Here is a 17,259-nt window from a genome sequence, read left to right as displayed (position 1 = left end):
TCCCACATCCCCCATCTCACATCCATCCCCCCATCCCACACCCCTAAACCCCCTCCTACCCCTACCACACCCCCAAAATCCCCTACCACACCCCTCACCATGTCATCAACCCTGTAATTACCAGAGTTTCCCTACGCCTCTTCGCTCCAATGACGTACCGGTAGTTTATTGTTGCTACTCTCAGACGATTATACCCATTACAAGAAGCTTAAGTCAGGCTGTGAAGGGATCAAATGAACGCTATAATTAACCTCCCTACCTTGAGGAGTCACCTAATGCACGTAAATTCGCCTGGATTTCATAAGAACAAAGTTAAAATCACGTCACCAGATCCCATAACATTTTGTATTTGATGCTTGCTCTCTACGAACGATTTTATTTTGCGTAAGATACATTGTTTATTTATTCATCTTTATCTGTGGGGGTCTGACAACATTCACAAACTCACCGCGAGAGTCAGAGAACTTTCCTAAATAAAATGGCCGGAAGAAAGCAAGAAATAATACTTACAATTCTATCATTCACAATAAATTCGTTAATCCCTTCAGCCCCAAGACCTCATTCGAGTTTTATTCTTAAAGTCTCCAGACGCTTTTCTTGATCTTGATATAGACATTTTGCACTGGGAGAAGTTAGATGCAGGCTACACTGACCCCTTTATTACTAGGTGACTCTAAAAGCCTATTTAAAATGGTTCAGTAGCAACGGAATGAAAGCAAATAATAAATAAAACAGTCTGGGTTGAGAGGGTAACAATCCTGTCAAATATGAATGTTAGGTGGCAACAGCGATAATACACACACACACGGGCTGAAGGGGTTAAAACTGAGGAGTGAAGTCCAAACATGCCTGGGTGTACGAAGATGGCGCGTGAAGGCCAAGTTTCAACCATACGTCCCTCCTCTCCCACACCCCAACGATCGTAAAATTTAATCCCCTAACCACTTGAAGCCCGCTGGCGTCCTTTCTAGTTTACTACTGCTACACGACGATTTTGCTTAACTCAAGAAAGGCCCCTCGTATTAAAGGTGTTGTTTTAAATCTACATCTAACCCTACCAATTCGAAAAACATCAAGCTGAATGAGACTTTCCAGAGCTACCAACACAAATAATGTAAAAACCGACATGCATCAACGTATCCAAAGACCAGTGTCAACAATGTATCTCTAAGGACGCGGCCACACTTACTGCAAACATGTTGCTAGAGGAAATGAGGCTCAGGGGCCCGTCCAACGTTCAGTCTTGGATATTGCTGTGGCTTTAACCCGGTCCTTCGTTGCATCTTGTCAATCATGTTTCAGGTAAGTGTGGCTGCACACTAATACCAGGTGCCAACAGCGGTTACCTGACGTAGATTCTTCATCCTTTTGAACTTAGTTAATGACAAAGTTGTTTGAGGTGGGTTGATTCGACTATCAGTAAACTCATTCCCCATATCTCATAACTGTCATCAGCAAGGGTCACTGAACTGCATACAACGAAGACTTACAGTTCATGTTGGAATTGTCCTGTTTAGTCAGGTAAAATGGAAACCGAACAGCCATACCCCCACCCCACCCAAAAAAATGCACAGCTGAGACGGCATTTGGGGGGAGGGGGGGGGGACTCAGTGGTGGGTTTCCTACCGGTGGAACGCAAGGAGTCAAGATTTTTAGGGAGTCAGAATTTCCCACTACACCGGCAAGAGCTGGCAATGAGCAGCAGTGTTACCGGGTGTCGCGTCTCCCGGCAAAGCAAGTGTCTTACATAACACCCATCTTTCTGGCCCGACGGTTGTGTTGGGGCAGTACACTAGGCTAGGGTGGGTGGGTCGCCTGGTATGGATAGGGGTTGGGGGTAGGGAGGAGAGGTGAGGGTAGGGTAGGGAGGAACTGTGCGGGGAGGGGAGGGAGGAGTGCTGACGGGAGGGTAAGTACGAGGGTGGGGGTTGGGCTGGGTAGGTAGGTTTGTGCGGGTAGGGTAGGAAGGCTGGTGGGTAGGATAGGGTTGGTAACTATGCTGGCGGGGGTTGGATAGGAAGACTGGTGGGGGTATGGCAGGGTGGGGATGGGTAGAGTAGGCTGGCTGGTAGGGGTGGGGTAGGGTAGGGTCAGGGAGGGACGGGTAGGGTAAGCAAGCTGGTAGGGGTGGGGTATGGTAGGCAAGCTGGTGGGAGTGGGGTATGGTAGGGAACTTGGTGGGGGCGGGGTTGGACAGGTAGGCTGGTGGGTAAGGTAGAGATAAGAAGGGTAAGCAGGCAGGCAGGAAGAAAGTAAGGCAAGGTTGGAGGGGTGGGATTGGGTAGACACATACTAGACAGGGTGGCAGTCTGGTAGGGTCGATGACGCACTGATAGACTACACGACTACACTTGACCTAGGGTTGCAGACTGAGTGTGCAGGTTGGGGCCAGAATGCTTACATAAGAACTGCAGTACTTAGGCCCATGGAGACCTGAAGGCCATTCCTCTGATAGCAGCTCACTGGCAGCTACCAGTTACTGTTCTCACACGACCTGTTATGTGGCCCATCAAATGTTACATAATCCTTTACAAGGCAAAGGCCCAGATTTTCCTTACCAGAATAAAATCGTCTGGGAGTGGCCAGCATAAAATCCATGACTGGCTGCCTCCCCTCTTGAGTGTTATATCGATTGACTCTTTCTGAGAGTACAGGTTTCCATCACCTTAAAAATATATATATATATATATATATATATATATATATATATATATATATATATATATATATATATATATATAATAATGATTGCCCCCCGCCCCACCCCAAAAAAGGCCTAAAGGGTTACGCATTCTTCTTACTAAAATGCTTTGTCTATAGCACAAAATATGGCTAACCATATACCGGTATGTAGAAACAGCAGTTTGGCAGTGAAGGAAAACATCTGCCTTCATGAACAGTTCTGTCACAAATTACCAACAGCTAACTTAGAGCTACAACATTTATCTATCTATCTATCTATTGCCAGACGCCTCAATCCCGTTTGGGGTGGCCACAAACAAATCGCCTCCAAGTCGCCCTGTCCCCCGCCATTTCACTGCCCTGCTCCCAACTCACACCCCCCTCTCTCATATACCTCTCCACCCCATCCCTCCATCTCATCCTCGGCCTCCCCCTCCCTCTTCCCCCCTCCACCTCACTCACATACACTCTCTTCGTCAGTCTTTCACCCTCCATCCTCTCCACATGGCCAAACCACTTCAGTGTGTTCCTCATAACGCTTCCTATCACATCCACATCAACACCACAACGCTCCTTTATATCCTCATTCGTCACCCTGTCTCTCCATGTGATTCCACAGGCTCCTCTTAAATAACTCATTTCCATTGCTCTCACTCTTGACTTGCCTTCCAACAACGTCCAAGCTTCACTTCCGTACGTTAGAGTTGGTATCACAATACTGTCATCTAGTAACTTTTTCACTTCCATGCTCACTTCCCTGTTTCTTATCACTGTTTTCAAAGAACCAGCAACCTTTCTTCCCTGCTGTACCCTTTCAAGCGCTTCACCCTCCAAACCTCCATCCTTACTCATCACACTACCCAAGTACTTAAACGTACTCACATTTTCCAATTCCTCACCATCCAACCTCGCTGTACATTCACTGACTTCACCTCTCTCAAAGACCATCACTTTACTCTTCCCTACATTCACCTTTAGATTCCGTTATATACACACTCTCCCAAACTCATCCACCAAGCCTTGCAGCTCCCCCTCGTCTTCACTCAACAACACAGTATCATCTGCAAACAACAGTACAGGGAGTTTCCAAACACTATCCTCTCTCACCAGAGACACTCCAACATCCACTACCCTACCTTGTACCTCTTTTATTACCCCATCCATGTACAAATTGAACAACCATGGAGCCATGACACATCCCCGTTTCAACCCAACTTTCAAAGAGAAAAATTCACTTAGTTCACCATCCACACGCACTGCAGCCTTCGCACCATCGTACATACTCTTCACAGCATTCAACAACTTCCCATCTACTCCATATATTCTTAACACTTTCCACAATCCTTGTCTATCCACCCTGTCATATGCTTTCTCCAAATCCATGAAAGCCGCATACAACTTCTTTCCCTTCTCTAGAAACTTTTCCACTAAAGATCTAAGAATGAATATCTGATCTACACAACCTCTTCCCTTCCTAAAGCCTCCCTGTTCTTCTCCAACTAATTTCTCTGTTCTTTCTCTAACTCTGTCAATAAGTATCCTACCATACACTTTTCCTATTTCCATTTATATGGGGGGGAAAAAAAAAAAAAAAAAATCAGACAAATCTGTCCAAAATTCAGTCTGCATCCTCCACAAAGATTATCTAACAAGGTTGACATCCATTCACAAACAGCTACACAATGGCATGTACTTTTAATAGCAGCACGCAAGACACTCCTTTTGTCATTATATTACCGTGATGAAATATCAACTTCACTTTATTTGCCTTTTTTTTTTTTTTTTTTTTTTTACCTCTGCCAATGAAGCTGGAGGAGGTAATCTACTCACCTGTTTTGACTTCTGTTTGTTTGTCCACACAATACCGTCAAAAGTTCTCAATGAATTTCAGTGAAACTTTTTGGAAGGGTGGGCCATGGGCCAAGAAAGAATTCATTAAATTTGGGGGTGGGTCTGGATTCTATGTATCCCATACAATATAAGTTCTCAATGAATTTCAATGAAATTCTGTGGAAGGGTGGGCCATGGGCCAAGAAAGAACTGATTAATTTCTGGAAGGGATTCGGATCTGGCATTGGCAGAGGTATGTGCTCTCTGAGTGCTTTCTGGTTGCTTGTATGTTTTTGTCTCCCCTTTTCTCCCCAGATGATCTGATTCACCTTACTGCATAACAAACTTCTCAAACTGAAGGAGCTAGATACAGCCTTCATCAATCCCTACTTTACTGATGTACTGCACTGTTAGCTCCCTTAGGATGAATATAAATGGCTGGTGGTAGTATGAATAATCCAAAAATAAATAAATATATATATATATATATATATATATATATATATATATGACCAGATTCAAGGGCTTAACCCCTTCAACCAAAGGACATACTTTGTATATTATTCTAACACCATACAATACAGGCATTATTCTGCTTGGGAGTCACCCCTCGGAGAGATGAGATTAAGCCCCTCCATTAGTATCTTTCTTATCTATCTACAGTACAGTCAGATACTGTACCTTCATCGCAGAGGAGGTGGCCAAAAACCAATCACCTCGTGTCACCTTGTCCTCCACCATCAGGCAGAGACATTGTGATGTCTTTTTATTCATATTTGTTTGTGGCCACACTTCTGGGATGAAGGTATTTGTCTATAGCTAGACACAAGACTCTTCCAACTTTCTGAAAATTTTAATCGCCTTTCTGGAAACATCTTGGAGTGACTAGGTCAACAACTGAATCTGATGTTCTTTATAAGTACTGTGAAGTCTTTGCAACTCTGACAAACTAAGGCTGATGACCATCTAAATTGCCAGAACTCAGGGTCAGGCTTTGTTTTACATAATCTGATAATTAAGAAAAAAATCTAGCCACTCAGATTTGACTAAGAATGCAAAAACTGAGCCAAAGTACAGTACTGTGCTCCCTTGGTTATCATGCTTAACTGGTACCTAGCCTAGTGCATGATAACTAAGTTGCATAACAACAAAAGCAGAGATCCTACAGAATTTACCCCTATTGGTGCCAGCCTCCCCCATTGAAAACCCAAATTTTTCCTTTTACAACAATTTATACTCACTAAATGCATATAAACTGTTATGGTAAGTATCAGAAACACACACAGGCAGGGTTAGGTTAATAGAAAGTGATGAAAAGGGCACAATAAGAAAGAAACACGTACCACGGAAAGACAGAGACCTGTCATGGGATTGAGGTAAAGGGTTTTGAGGCTAGGGGGTGGAAAGAGAGAGAGGTTTCCACCACCTGGGATTAACTCAAGTAGAGCCTCATCCTTGAGCCCCTCAAAGCCATCAAAAACCACAGGTACTGTACCATCATTGTCAACAGAAACCAGCTCAGGTGTTTTATGGCCAAAAAATATGCAATAATGACAGGAGTGCAGATTTTCATCCTGCAGTAACAACAAACACCACTATAACCAAGTGTGCGATCCAAGGGATCGCTGTATTTTAGCTTAACCCGCCCCATCCCGGAGACGTGAATTCACGTCCTCACATGATGTGCACTCATATCCCGGAGACATAAATTAACGCGAATCAATTGCAAGGTCTCTAATTTGCACAATTTTTGAATGATTTTTGGTATGTATACACACGACACCTTCCTCTACAAGATGCCAGGCAGGGACAATGACTTACCCAGCATGACCTCCTCCCCCCCCCACATGACCTTTTCTCAGCAATTCACCTGTTATCAGTGACCTGGCCAGTAAAGCCATGTCATGCCACGGTACGAAATTCAGGGCCAGAGTGATTCCCCAATCGATGACAATGTGGAGGACAAACATTAGAGGAAGAAACAGTCAGAAATGATGATCAGGTAATGTGGCAAAAACAGGTCAGGAATGGTGATGAGTTAGTGAGTGAAACAATGCTTATAATGCCTATATTACCGTTTGAAAACCAAAATACTCTCGTACTACATATAAATTCGTACCAAATAAATAAATACCGTTTATGAGTGGTGTAGAATAGTTATCCTCCCATAGAACTCGTTTTCTTTGCAGCCAGCCTGATAGAAAACCCTATAAGGTAAGGAAGTACTCCTATCTGGATCGAGTATTTTAAACCTCAGGTGAGCAATTTCTCTATGAATTTTCGATGTTTCTCACCAAAAGCGGATGTTTGATAAAAAAAAAAAAAAAAAAAGTCCAAAAATGTTGGGACTGGGGGGTACCACTGCCCAGAAAACGTCAGGATGGGGCAGGTTAATGAATCAATTAGTATCAATTCAGATGCATCCAACAGCAATCATGATTAATCACTGCACTCAAAAGTCACACTACAGCAGTGCTAAATTATTTTGGTTACTTGTGGATGGGAAAATGACACAACCTTCTCAGCAGTATTTTCTCCAGCAATCAATTATCAGCTGAATAAATATAGCATATACTGTTCTGAACTTCACAAAAAAAAAAAAAAAAAAGTTCACCTATAAACATTATTTCCATTTGAAAGGCTGTGTCAGGTAGTGCAATTTCAGGACACACTAAGAGAAGGTGCATTGCTTTGTTGAGCTTACATGCTACGACTCTGTGTGCCGGCGCCTCCTGCTCACTGTCCTGCGCCACCAGCACCTGTGGGGGACCTCATCACCACCACACAGTCAGTTACTCACTCCCCAAATTAAACGTCACTGGTATATTCATGAGTCAATTTCTGCCCAGCCTATACCTCTGTCCTTGGCTGAAAGGGAAGTTGCAGCCAGGGTTTGACACTAAATGAACACTAGCCATATTGTTGGTAGCTTGCTGTTTTAGACTGATAAAATACTCATGTCATCACCTGTTGTTCCTTAGGCTGTGTAGCAAAACCTCCAACTGCCACCTTAACACTGGACAACAGACCTCTGTTCAGTGAGATTTCCTGGTTATTAATTCCCTCCACTTGGAGAGAGGATTCAAGGCTGAGCAGAAATCATGGCTCAAAGTGTACAGCCAGAAACAAAAGTTAGCCAAATATTTCACCTCTTCTATTTTCTTTCCTCTGCTGGTTAATACTGTATTCCAAAGATGAGAGAGGCTTGGACGTTCTCTGCCCAAAGATGATTCTCTCCAATATGATGCATCAGTGAGAAAGCAGACGTAGTCTACTCAAATGTAAAGTATATGCAGTGAAATAAGAGGCAAACTTTCATCCCTGATTGTACAAAAGCATAAGACAGGCCTACCAACAAACAACAGTATGGTATTTGCTACAACACTTTTAGTTTACAAAACTACTGCTGTCTATTGTATGGATGAATTTCCTCTCATAGAAGCCAAGCCCAATACTGTACTGTACTGCATTTCTATGCACCTACACATCATCTCTTAAAACTTTCAAAGCAGTGTCATGTAAATGGATAACTCATCCCACAGAAAAGTATACTGTGCCAGAGTTTCATTCACTCAAACTGACACACATTTGTGGGTAAACATTTTAAAGGTGATGATTCTAAACAATGCATTATTTATTAAAGCCACTACTGTATGACCTATATAACATTAGCAGAAAAAAATAAAGCAAAATATTTTAGGCCTTATGGATAAAAGCATGCAAGTGAAGACAGGCCTTATACACAAAGAATTTAGCCTACAGTAAATGCCTGTACGTTCCTGCGTTTTCACCCAAGCAGTATGAGGAAATTTGCTGGTAACGTACAGTATCGGTACTGGTATCAAAACAGTCCATGTAACTTCTATGTCAATACCCACTACATATTATACTACCAATATACTATACCAATTTAAATACAGTACACGCTAACGTACCAGTATGTATGGTATTACGAGGTCAAGTCTGCTCTTAAGGTCAGAACATGAATGTCAGAGAAAGCTCAAAAAGAACCTTTTTTGAAAACACTACTGCTAAATATCAGTAGTTACTTCACAGATATTAAATACATCAAGACTCTGAATTCAATATATATCTGAATTCAATACACTAAGCATATAACCCTATAATGTAAGTGGATGCACAGAAGCATTACTGTATTTCCTACTGTACTTTATTCCCAGTGTCGACTACTCTGAAAAGAAACGTTTTCTTACATTTCTGTACACCACTTCTTATAAATTTTCTTGTTACTTGGTCTCTTCCTTCTGCCTGTGGGTGACACTACACTGAGTGACAAGCCATATGGTTTCCTGTACACCAGGAAACCATTTACTACACTGGGTGGTAACCATATGACCAAATTTTGGTGCCTGGTGGTTTAGTGGGTAATTACGGCACTCCAATCGGATTGAGCCGGTGAAGGTTTATATCCAAGGAGTGGTTGGGGTTTACTGCTCATGTAATGCCACTCAGGGATGAGTGAGGCTGGTGGCTCTCATCTTAAATGTCTGGACCAACTTGCCTAGCCCCGGGCTCCTACACTCCTCATGGGGCAACGTAGGATTGGATGATGGATGGTCTTCAGTCAACCGTATTTCATTAAACAAAAATTCTGTGCTGTCATCATCATCATCATCTACTCTATGCAATATTTTGTAAGTTTAAATTACCAGTAAGTCTCCTCGTCCTTCCAAGTTCCAATGTGGTTAACTTTAGTTACCGGTACTTAGTGTTTCTCAAATGAGATACCGGTACTTCTTAACTTCGAGATGAATTTTGTAGCACTTCTCTGTATTTCCTCAACAGCCTCTACATCTTTTATGGTACCGGTATGTTGACAATGACTGCAGGCTATGGTCATACAGTACATAACTAATGAACTGTATATGACATGCACCCAGGCACATGTAACCAAATTACTTCATCATCCCTAACACTGCTGGATTTTCTTATGACTTCTGAAATGTGATCTGTTCACATTATGGTACTTGTCATTAAAACTCCCTAGTCCTTTTCCCTGCTAACATTTTCTAAACTCATCTCACACATCCTCTAATGCTGCTGACTGTTCCCATATCTTTAGTGAATTACAGTACTTTACATTTTTTCACTATTATATTTAATTTTCCATCATCCACTCACTTGATGTAGTGCTGCCTACTTCTTCCTTCACCTTTATCATTCTTTTTCTGTGTCTGCCCTCCTCTCTTCCTGTTTCTCCTTTCTTTCCTATCACTTTTTATTACTCTTCTTTTCTTTTCAGGTGATTTTTTGTTGAGTGACAAGTCTAATGGTTTCCTGTATGCCAGGAAACCATTTACAATGCTGGGTGGTAACCATATAACCAACCCACGTGTTCCCTTCGTGTCAACAAGAGGACTGGCAGAGAGTTAGTGCCCCTCCCCATTAAACAACTCAAAGACAAACAGCCACCCCTTGCAGGATTATGGCATCTGGCTATAGATGGATAGGAAGAATTCACTAATCACAGCATAATCATCTTCTTGCAATGTTTTTGCCTCTTTTGCCTTGTAAATCTTGGTGTCACTCATGACCAAATTACAGTCTGAATGAACATTACTTGGTAAGTCACTAAGAAATACTATAAAAAGAACTGGCCCATGGACCAACCCCTGCTGTACACCACTTATCTGTCCCTTTTTTCAATTTAACTCTATTTACAAGAGCACACTGCTTTCTGTCTCCCTAAAAACCTTTAATACATCTACAGAATACCTGGTACATATACTGTTTACTTCGCTTAACAATCTGTCATGTGGAAGAGTCAGAAGCATTTTTTTTAATTTTTAAATCTAAATTATTCAAATGCCTGATATCAAAATGCTTCACTCTTATTAAACATACTGTGCACTCTTCATGAAATTTTGGTAGACCTGTTTAGACATGATCTCCCTGCAACAACTCGATGATGACAGTTATTCATCATTACTACACATTTCTCTTACTACAGTACAATGTAATAGTGGCTCACAATTTTCAACAATATTTTCATTTGTTGCCTGAGAGATTAATGATAAATGATCTGATATTTTCAAATCTTTTATCTCCCTTGTACCGGTATATACGGTAATGTACTGTTGTAACTACTGCATATTTCCTGCCTTTGGGTAAAACTCCTTTACAAGGCAACTTATTGAGCATAACTGTAATAGGAGTTAGTTCATTTGCTACTGACTAAGATTCTGGGATGCATATTACAAAGTCCTGTCCCCTATGAACCATGACCTGATTAACGTACTGAGAGGTGGAGCAAGGAAAGTGAGAGGTGACCCCCATTTAAGGTCTGGAGTGCAAATTCAACAAGCTTTTTTGAAAATCTGAGGGGTCTCTATGACAAAATTAACATCAAGTCTTCTAAGTTTCTTTAGATGATTACTCAATGTAAGTTAGACTGCTGCATAAACATTTATAGACACAATCAATGGAGGTAACTTGCACTGTGTACCAAACCTAATAAAAACATAATATCCAAGTTACAAATAAAGATTACTTTGTAGCCTACTCTATTTGAAACGATCACTAACAGCAATTAAAAAACATTTCATATGAAAATTTGATTGATCTGAAAACCCTAAGTCATGGGCAGAACAATGCACAAACAGTATATTACAGTCGTATTACACACTTGACTTTGATGTTAAGTACCGGTAGAAATCATAAAATCATAACCGCCCACTTTGCTGCATTTCAGAAAAGTACAAGTACCAGTAGACTTGCATTTCATTTCGGCCATGAGTAGGAATAATCTTGCTGATCTACCGCACTGTCACTGAATCCGGCCTACTCTACCACTGCAATTTCCATTTCAAGTAGTAGCTTATAATGCCCCCTGCAAGGAACTACCCTAATCACTAACCGGTCACAATCACACACCACACAGTTGTCAAAGAACAGCATCCTGCATAAATTACCAAAAAATCCAGCTGTAGTCCGACAGTTTCAATACATGATACAACAATATACATGTAAAGGGAAACTCCTGGTTGCCAGTGCCATTAAATAAACAATAGCTGCACAGTTTACGACCTGCTCAATGTATACTCTGTTCGGAAGCATTCTTTCGTATATCCTGGAACAGATACCCTCGTTCAAGCACTAATGATCAAGCTACAAGTACTCACCTTTCTTCTTTCCCTTCCCTTTTCGTTTTCTTGTTTGCAAATCGCCTGACATCGTGAATTTGTGCGAGATCCAGTGGGAATAGAGAGCACCAGCACAACACACCCCTCCTCCCAGACACACCAGAGTGGACTGATCAAAACAAAAGGACTTGTCATGCGAGGCTCTCATTCTACAGTTACAAACTACAAGCAACGTATTTTCTTATTAAAACATGCTATACTATTGGTAATGATATAATGACATAGCTTTCTACATCGCTTCATAATAGTTAAGTTATATTATGCATACAGCACCATCAGCTGAGCATCCCCGTCAGCGATGATGTGTGCCAGTTATACCAGATATGATAAAAATATTTCGAAAGAGTTTCCAAATAAGATTAAAAGTTTTACAAAGAACATTTTATGTTATAAAACATGGATGAAAACTATGTACTAGGATGTTTTGGTATATAAAATAATCAATACGTTTTTGTATTATAATAAGAGTTTTTCCTACCAAGCTTTGGCAGAATTGCAGGAAATTAGGCGGGGTAATTCAAATACAGTACAGTGCTGCTATATAAAGACTGCCCAGTTAATCGTTAAAAATATTTATATTATAATCAAGATCTAATTCACAAGGGTCATGTCGTCTCCTTTGTGATGTTTTTCATCCTCTTCCCTACACAGAATATAAGCTTATGTCTTCGCAATAGAAAGGTCAATGAAATTACAGGAATAAAATGAGTTTTTCGTTTTGAAATGGATCAAAGTCATGTTTGATATAAACTACTGTTTTGGCTGCAGTCAGCCTTCTGCTATGTATTGTGTTATTCCCTTTCACCACTGCAGTTACCAACAACTACCCGTAGGCTGTGTCTAACCCCAACTGGGATGTCGTTATCACGTCCAGCTGTCCCTCCAGTCTATAATAATTCAGCTTCGACTGGATCAGACAAGCACCAACCTGTTACATTCCACCAGCACAATCTTCAAACCTGTAGTCTTAAGCATGTTATTTCACAGGTTTTCAAATATTGGATATCATAAGAGCATGTAAGAAATTAGCATATCCACTACAGTATTTCACACTTTTTAAATTTTTTTTTTTTTTTACTGTTGTAACATACATGTACTATTCACTGTAATTCTGTAGCAGTGAATTAACAACCAAGTTACTTATTTCTCAGCCAGTCTTTGATGACTGGTAATCAGCTAGAATTGAACTTCCTGGCAAGTTTCCTTCCTCATTTTTGTAACTTGCCTTGAAGGTACCTAATTCTCTTTTCATTCATTATTATTCTCTGATTGCTCAGCTTTTGTTTTTAGCCTGCTGGCAACTTTTCTGTATTTTCTCTTTCATTAACTCTAGGTTTGGTGGACTGGTATAAATATAGGTAATTATCCTGTTCATATATATATATATATATATATATATATATATATATATATATAGTATACTATACTTGATTTATATTTCACTCATACATATGTAGCACAATGAACAAAAATGAGGCAGAGGCCTTCAGCAGCTGTCTGCCCATGGCCCTCACAACTCCAAGTCTTGCTTGCATATACCCAATGATGCAAGTATGGTGAGGCAACTTCCTGTGTCTGCTTCCAAAGGAATGTGCATCACACTCCTCCCTGTAACTGGGTCACATGGCAGGTGCCCATGGTAGGGAAAATAAAGTATAATATGTACTATACTCATGACTAGGCTTAAGAACTAGGGTGAGGCAGACCAAAAAAGACGTCGGATGAGGTCACAGAGCGTGACCTCAGGGATGAGGAACTGAATATGGAAGCTGCCAGAGATCAAGCAGCATGGACAGCCACTATTGGGTGACCAAGGTCGATGCATGCAAGCATGTTTGAGCCTTTACAAACAATATGAATATCCCCAATCCCCCAAAATACCTACAAGTATAATTAAGATCATCACCATCCGGACTCTTTTTCCCACCTAAAAATGGGGTGATTCAGGATCCAGAAGTACAGATTTGGGAGCACAGTATGTCCAGTGAAACTAACTACACAACCATTCATATACCAAGCAGGCACGTGGAATCCACCTCACAAGCCTAAACATTTGCACTTTTTTAACTAATAGATGCCTTTCTCATATCACATCATGTAGTCATTCCACAATGAAGTAAAGAAAGTGGTTCTCAACCCTTGTCAAGAGCTCCTCTGTGCATACTGTATTTCATTAAGCAACGTTGGGTCTGGTTAGTACTTGGATGGGTGACTGTCTGGGAACACCAGATGCTGTTGGCATCCCTACGTGTCCAGTGGGGTTGGTGGAGAATTAGTGCCCCTCCCTGTAAAACAATTAACTCTAAGCCCTTGGCCACCCCGTTTGGGATTCATGGCGTCTGGCAATGGATGGATGGATGGAACTCAAGTCCCTGTCAATACTCTGTTCACATCTGCTTTAACCTGAATTCTTGCTCATTCTTTACTCATCCACCTTCTTGCCCTGTCATGCCTCTTCTCACCTGCACACTCTCACATTATGTTATTTCACCTCCCTTTCTATGTCCATTCTCATCTGGCCACACCAACTAAGCACACGTTTTTCCATTGTACTGTAAACACTTTCTTTCTTCTTATTCTTCACGACTCACTGTATCTCTTATCCCATCCATTCTACTCACTTCACACAGTTTCCTAAATGGTCTTGTTGTCACTGCCCTGTTCTTGACTTTTCACATTCTTGCCATGCTAAAGCCTCATAATCATATGTTCGAAGGAGCACTAAGAAAAAAAGTGTAAAATGTCTAACAACAGCAAAGTTATCAAGGATCCTTTCTTAAGATGTACTATGTGTCTATTGCCAGACACCTTAATCTCGTAAGGGGTGGCCACAAACAAATCACCTCCACGTTGCTTTGTCCCCTGCCATTTCACTGCCCTCCCTTGAGCTCACACACCCCTCCTCATATTGCTACCTCTCCACTCCATCCCTCCATCTCATCCTCAGTCTCCCCCTCCCTCTCCCCCCTTCCACCTCACTCACATACACTCTCCTCATTAGTCTCTTGCTCTCCATCCTCTCCTCATGGCCAAACTACCTCAGTGTATTTCTCCTAATGCTTTCTATCACATCCACATCCACACCACAACGCTCTGTCACTTCCTCATTAGTCAGTCTGTCTCTCAATGTAACTCCTCATGTTCCTCTCAAATAACTCATTTCCACTGCTCTCACTCTTGACTTCTGTCCCTCCAACAGGGTCCAAGCTTCACTTCCGTACATTAGAGTTAGTATCAGATAACTATCATGCAGCGACTTTTTTACTTCCATGCCCACTTCCCTGTTTCTTATCACTGCTTTCAAAGAAACTGCAACCTTTCTTCCTTGCTGTACCCTTTCAAGCGCTTCATCCTCCAAACTCCCAACTGTATCACACTACCCAAGTACCTAAATGCACTCACATTTTCCATTTACTCATCATCCAACCTCACTATACATTCAGTGACTTCATATAGATGTATGATAGATAAAACTTGGGAAAACTCACAAACTGACCAAGACTCATGGGTTCAGTTAACAGCAAAATATATAATTCAACTGAAATAATGAGATTTGTCAGGCTTGAAGGACTCAAGAACAAATAAAAAACTATATGTAATCAAAAGAGAAGCTAGAAAAGCATTTAAGTTACTGTCCAACTGTGCACTTATGTATACACCCACTGCACAAGGTTTTGCAATACGTCCCATTTTTTTATGACAATATTTATGGTGAAAAAAACATGATAAGGTATTACTTACCATTCACTTAATATCTGATAGTCCAAATTTTATTGTGTATTATCATTTAGCATGGAATCAGACAGACTGAAAGTATGTGTTCCACATTTATCTTGTATCCACATCTTCTTTATGGCTCTTGTTAGGTGGGGCAAAGCTAAGTGTATCCTGAGAATTAAGGTACTGTTTTCTATATGACCAAGAATATTCATTTGAAATTAGGTTGCAGTGAGGCAGTTGGACAAAATTCAAAATAAAGCCATTAATCAGTAATCCTGCCATTACACAGGACTTTCCTCCATTATTAGTACGTAGAGATGTTGCTTCTTTAGCATTATTTTATCGATATTTTTACCGTAAGTGCTCTGACGAACTGGCTTCAGTTGTGCCTCCCCTTCACATTTTCTCCCGAAATACTCGGGCAGCTGGGAGCGCCCATGAACTTACACTCTCTCCTCCGCAATGCAGAACCTCTGCTCATCAAAATTCATTTATCCCCAGAACTACTACTCTCTGGAATTCACTTCCTGGGAGTTGTTTCCCACAAATATTTAATCCACTTCAATTTAAATCCAGTTGTTATAGATATTTTATGAATGGAGGATGCCTTTAGGCACATGGACTTATTCTTTTATTCCTTTTGTTTTCCTTTCTCCATTCATTTTCTATATATATAAAAAAAAAAAAAAAAAAAAAAAAAAAAAAAAAGAGGTCTTGGCTGTTCTTTGGCCAAAACAAACGATGAATATTGTTATCATCTTAACGTTAGAACACGTTTCTGGACCAGTGACTTGGTGCATCATCCTGCATAGATGTGTTACAACCATGAATGTCATAAACTGCATGCAAATGCTGTTCTAACACATGCAAATATCAGTCCTCTTCATTGTAACATTCTGTGGGAGTATATACAAGCGACTTCTCTCCATAACACCACTAAAAGAGCCCCAGGTCATAATATTGTTTGAGTTTTTCATTGTTTTCCTTGTGCACTGTTGGTCATACCTGCTGACTCTGTGGATGCCTTCCCTTACCATCACTCACTTTAGTAAACTGGAATGATCTTTCCTATTGCCACATGACATGCCCACTGCTCTGCTGTCCAAGGGTGATATTTGTGGGCAGATTTAAGATGGTTGAACACAATTTTTCTGGTATCATGGCAACAGGCCAGTTCGTCTCTTTTTGATGATGTGGTGTGATACATTCCCAGGATATCAGAGTGGTTTCTTTGTTATTCTGCTGCTGTCATGCAATGGGTCTTGAATACTTCTCACCTCAGAAGAATATCTGAGACCTTAGAATTCTGTCTCGTGTGGTCGATCAGAACATGAATTTAAGGGCAGGAATTGAACAGCTGGCAGGCAACTTAATGCACCCTCAGTTTGCAGTGTTGCACTAACAGTCTGGCAGTTTATTTAACAGAGAACTTTTCTTTTTGTAAAGTGAGGATTCTGCCCTTTTCCACACATGACATATTCTTCCCAGGCACATTGAACAAGAACTAGGAAAAGCTAGGGAGGTTCACAAAAAACATTTAAAACCAGGTGAACAAGGCAGGAAGCAATGCACATGCATCCTGCTGTGATGGGAGCTCCACGAACACTGAGGGCTTGTGGCAGGCAGAATGTGGCATTGGATGTAGGAGAGTCAACAAGTACAGTCGATCATCAACTGGTGAATTTCAGAGGTAGGATAATACAAAAAATAATAATTCAAAACTTTGGCCAAACTTAGAGGGATGAGTGTTGCAAAACTTTTTGTGGTGGGTGTACATTTGGATTCCCTGGGGCCTTATACAGAGGCTAGTGAACTGGCAGGTACAACTGATGCTCTGCATGCATCTGTACAGAGGATTATGTAT

At 41.0% G+C, this 17,259-nt stretch overlaps 1 protein-coding gene across 2 annotated transcripts in view; it reads right to left on the bottom strand.

Moving 5' to 3' along the window:
* LOC145406097 (aspartyl/asparaginyl beta-hydroxylase-like) overlaps window positions 1-11,771 on the bottom strand; it is a 103,879-nt gene extending 92,108 nt beyond the window's left edge. The window contains exons 1-2 of one of the 2 annotated variants that reach the window (XM_080277295.1): window positions 11,655-11,763; window positions 7,217-7,282 (exon numbers count right to left, since the gene is read on the bottom strand). In XM_080277295.1, coding sequence (XP_080133421.1) covers window positions 7,217-7,282; window positions 11,655-11,706 — 118 coding nt within the window. In that variant the 5' untranslated portion in view covers window positions 11,707-11,763. Of the gene's footprint in view, window positions 1-7,216; window positions 7,283-11,654 lie in introns of both variants that reach the window. The other variant, XM_080277294.1, reaches the window with a different exon arrangement.
* Between the last annotated feature and the right edge of the window lie 5,488 nt (window positions 11,772-17,259).

The sequence above is a fragment of the Coenobita brevimanus genome, chromosome 69, assembly GCF_032717465.1.
Source record: "Coenobita brevimanus isolate Jiangsu-jjx chromosome 69, ASM3271746v2, whole genome shotgun sequence".
NCBI classification, from domain to species: domain Eukaryota; kingdom Metazoa; phylum Arthropoda; class Malacostraca; order Decapoda; family Coenobitidae; genus Coenobita; species Coenobita brevimanus.
The sequence above is the reverse complement of the archived record's forward strand: the minus strand, read 5'-3'. Positions and strand labels throughout refer to the sequence as shown.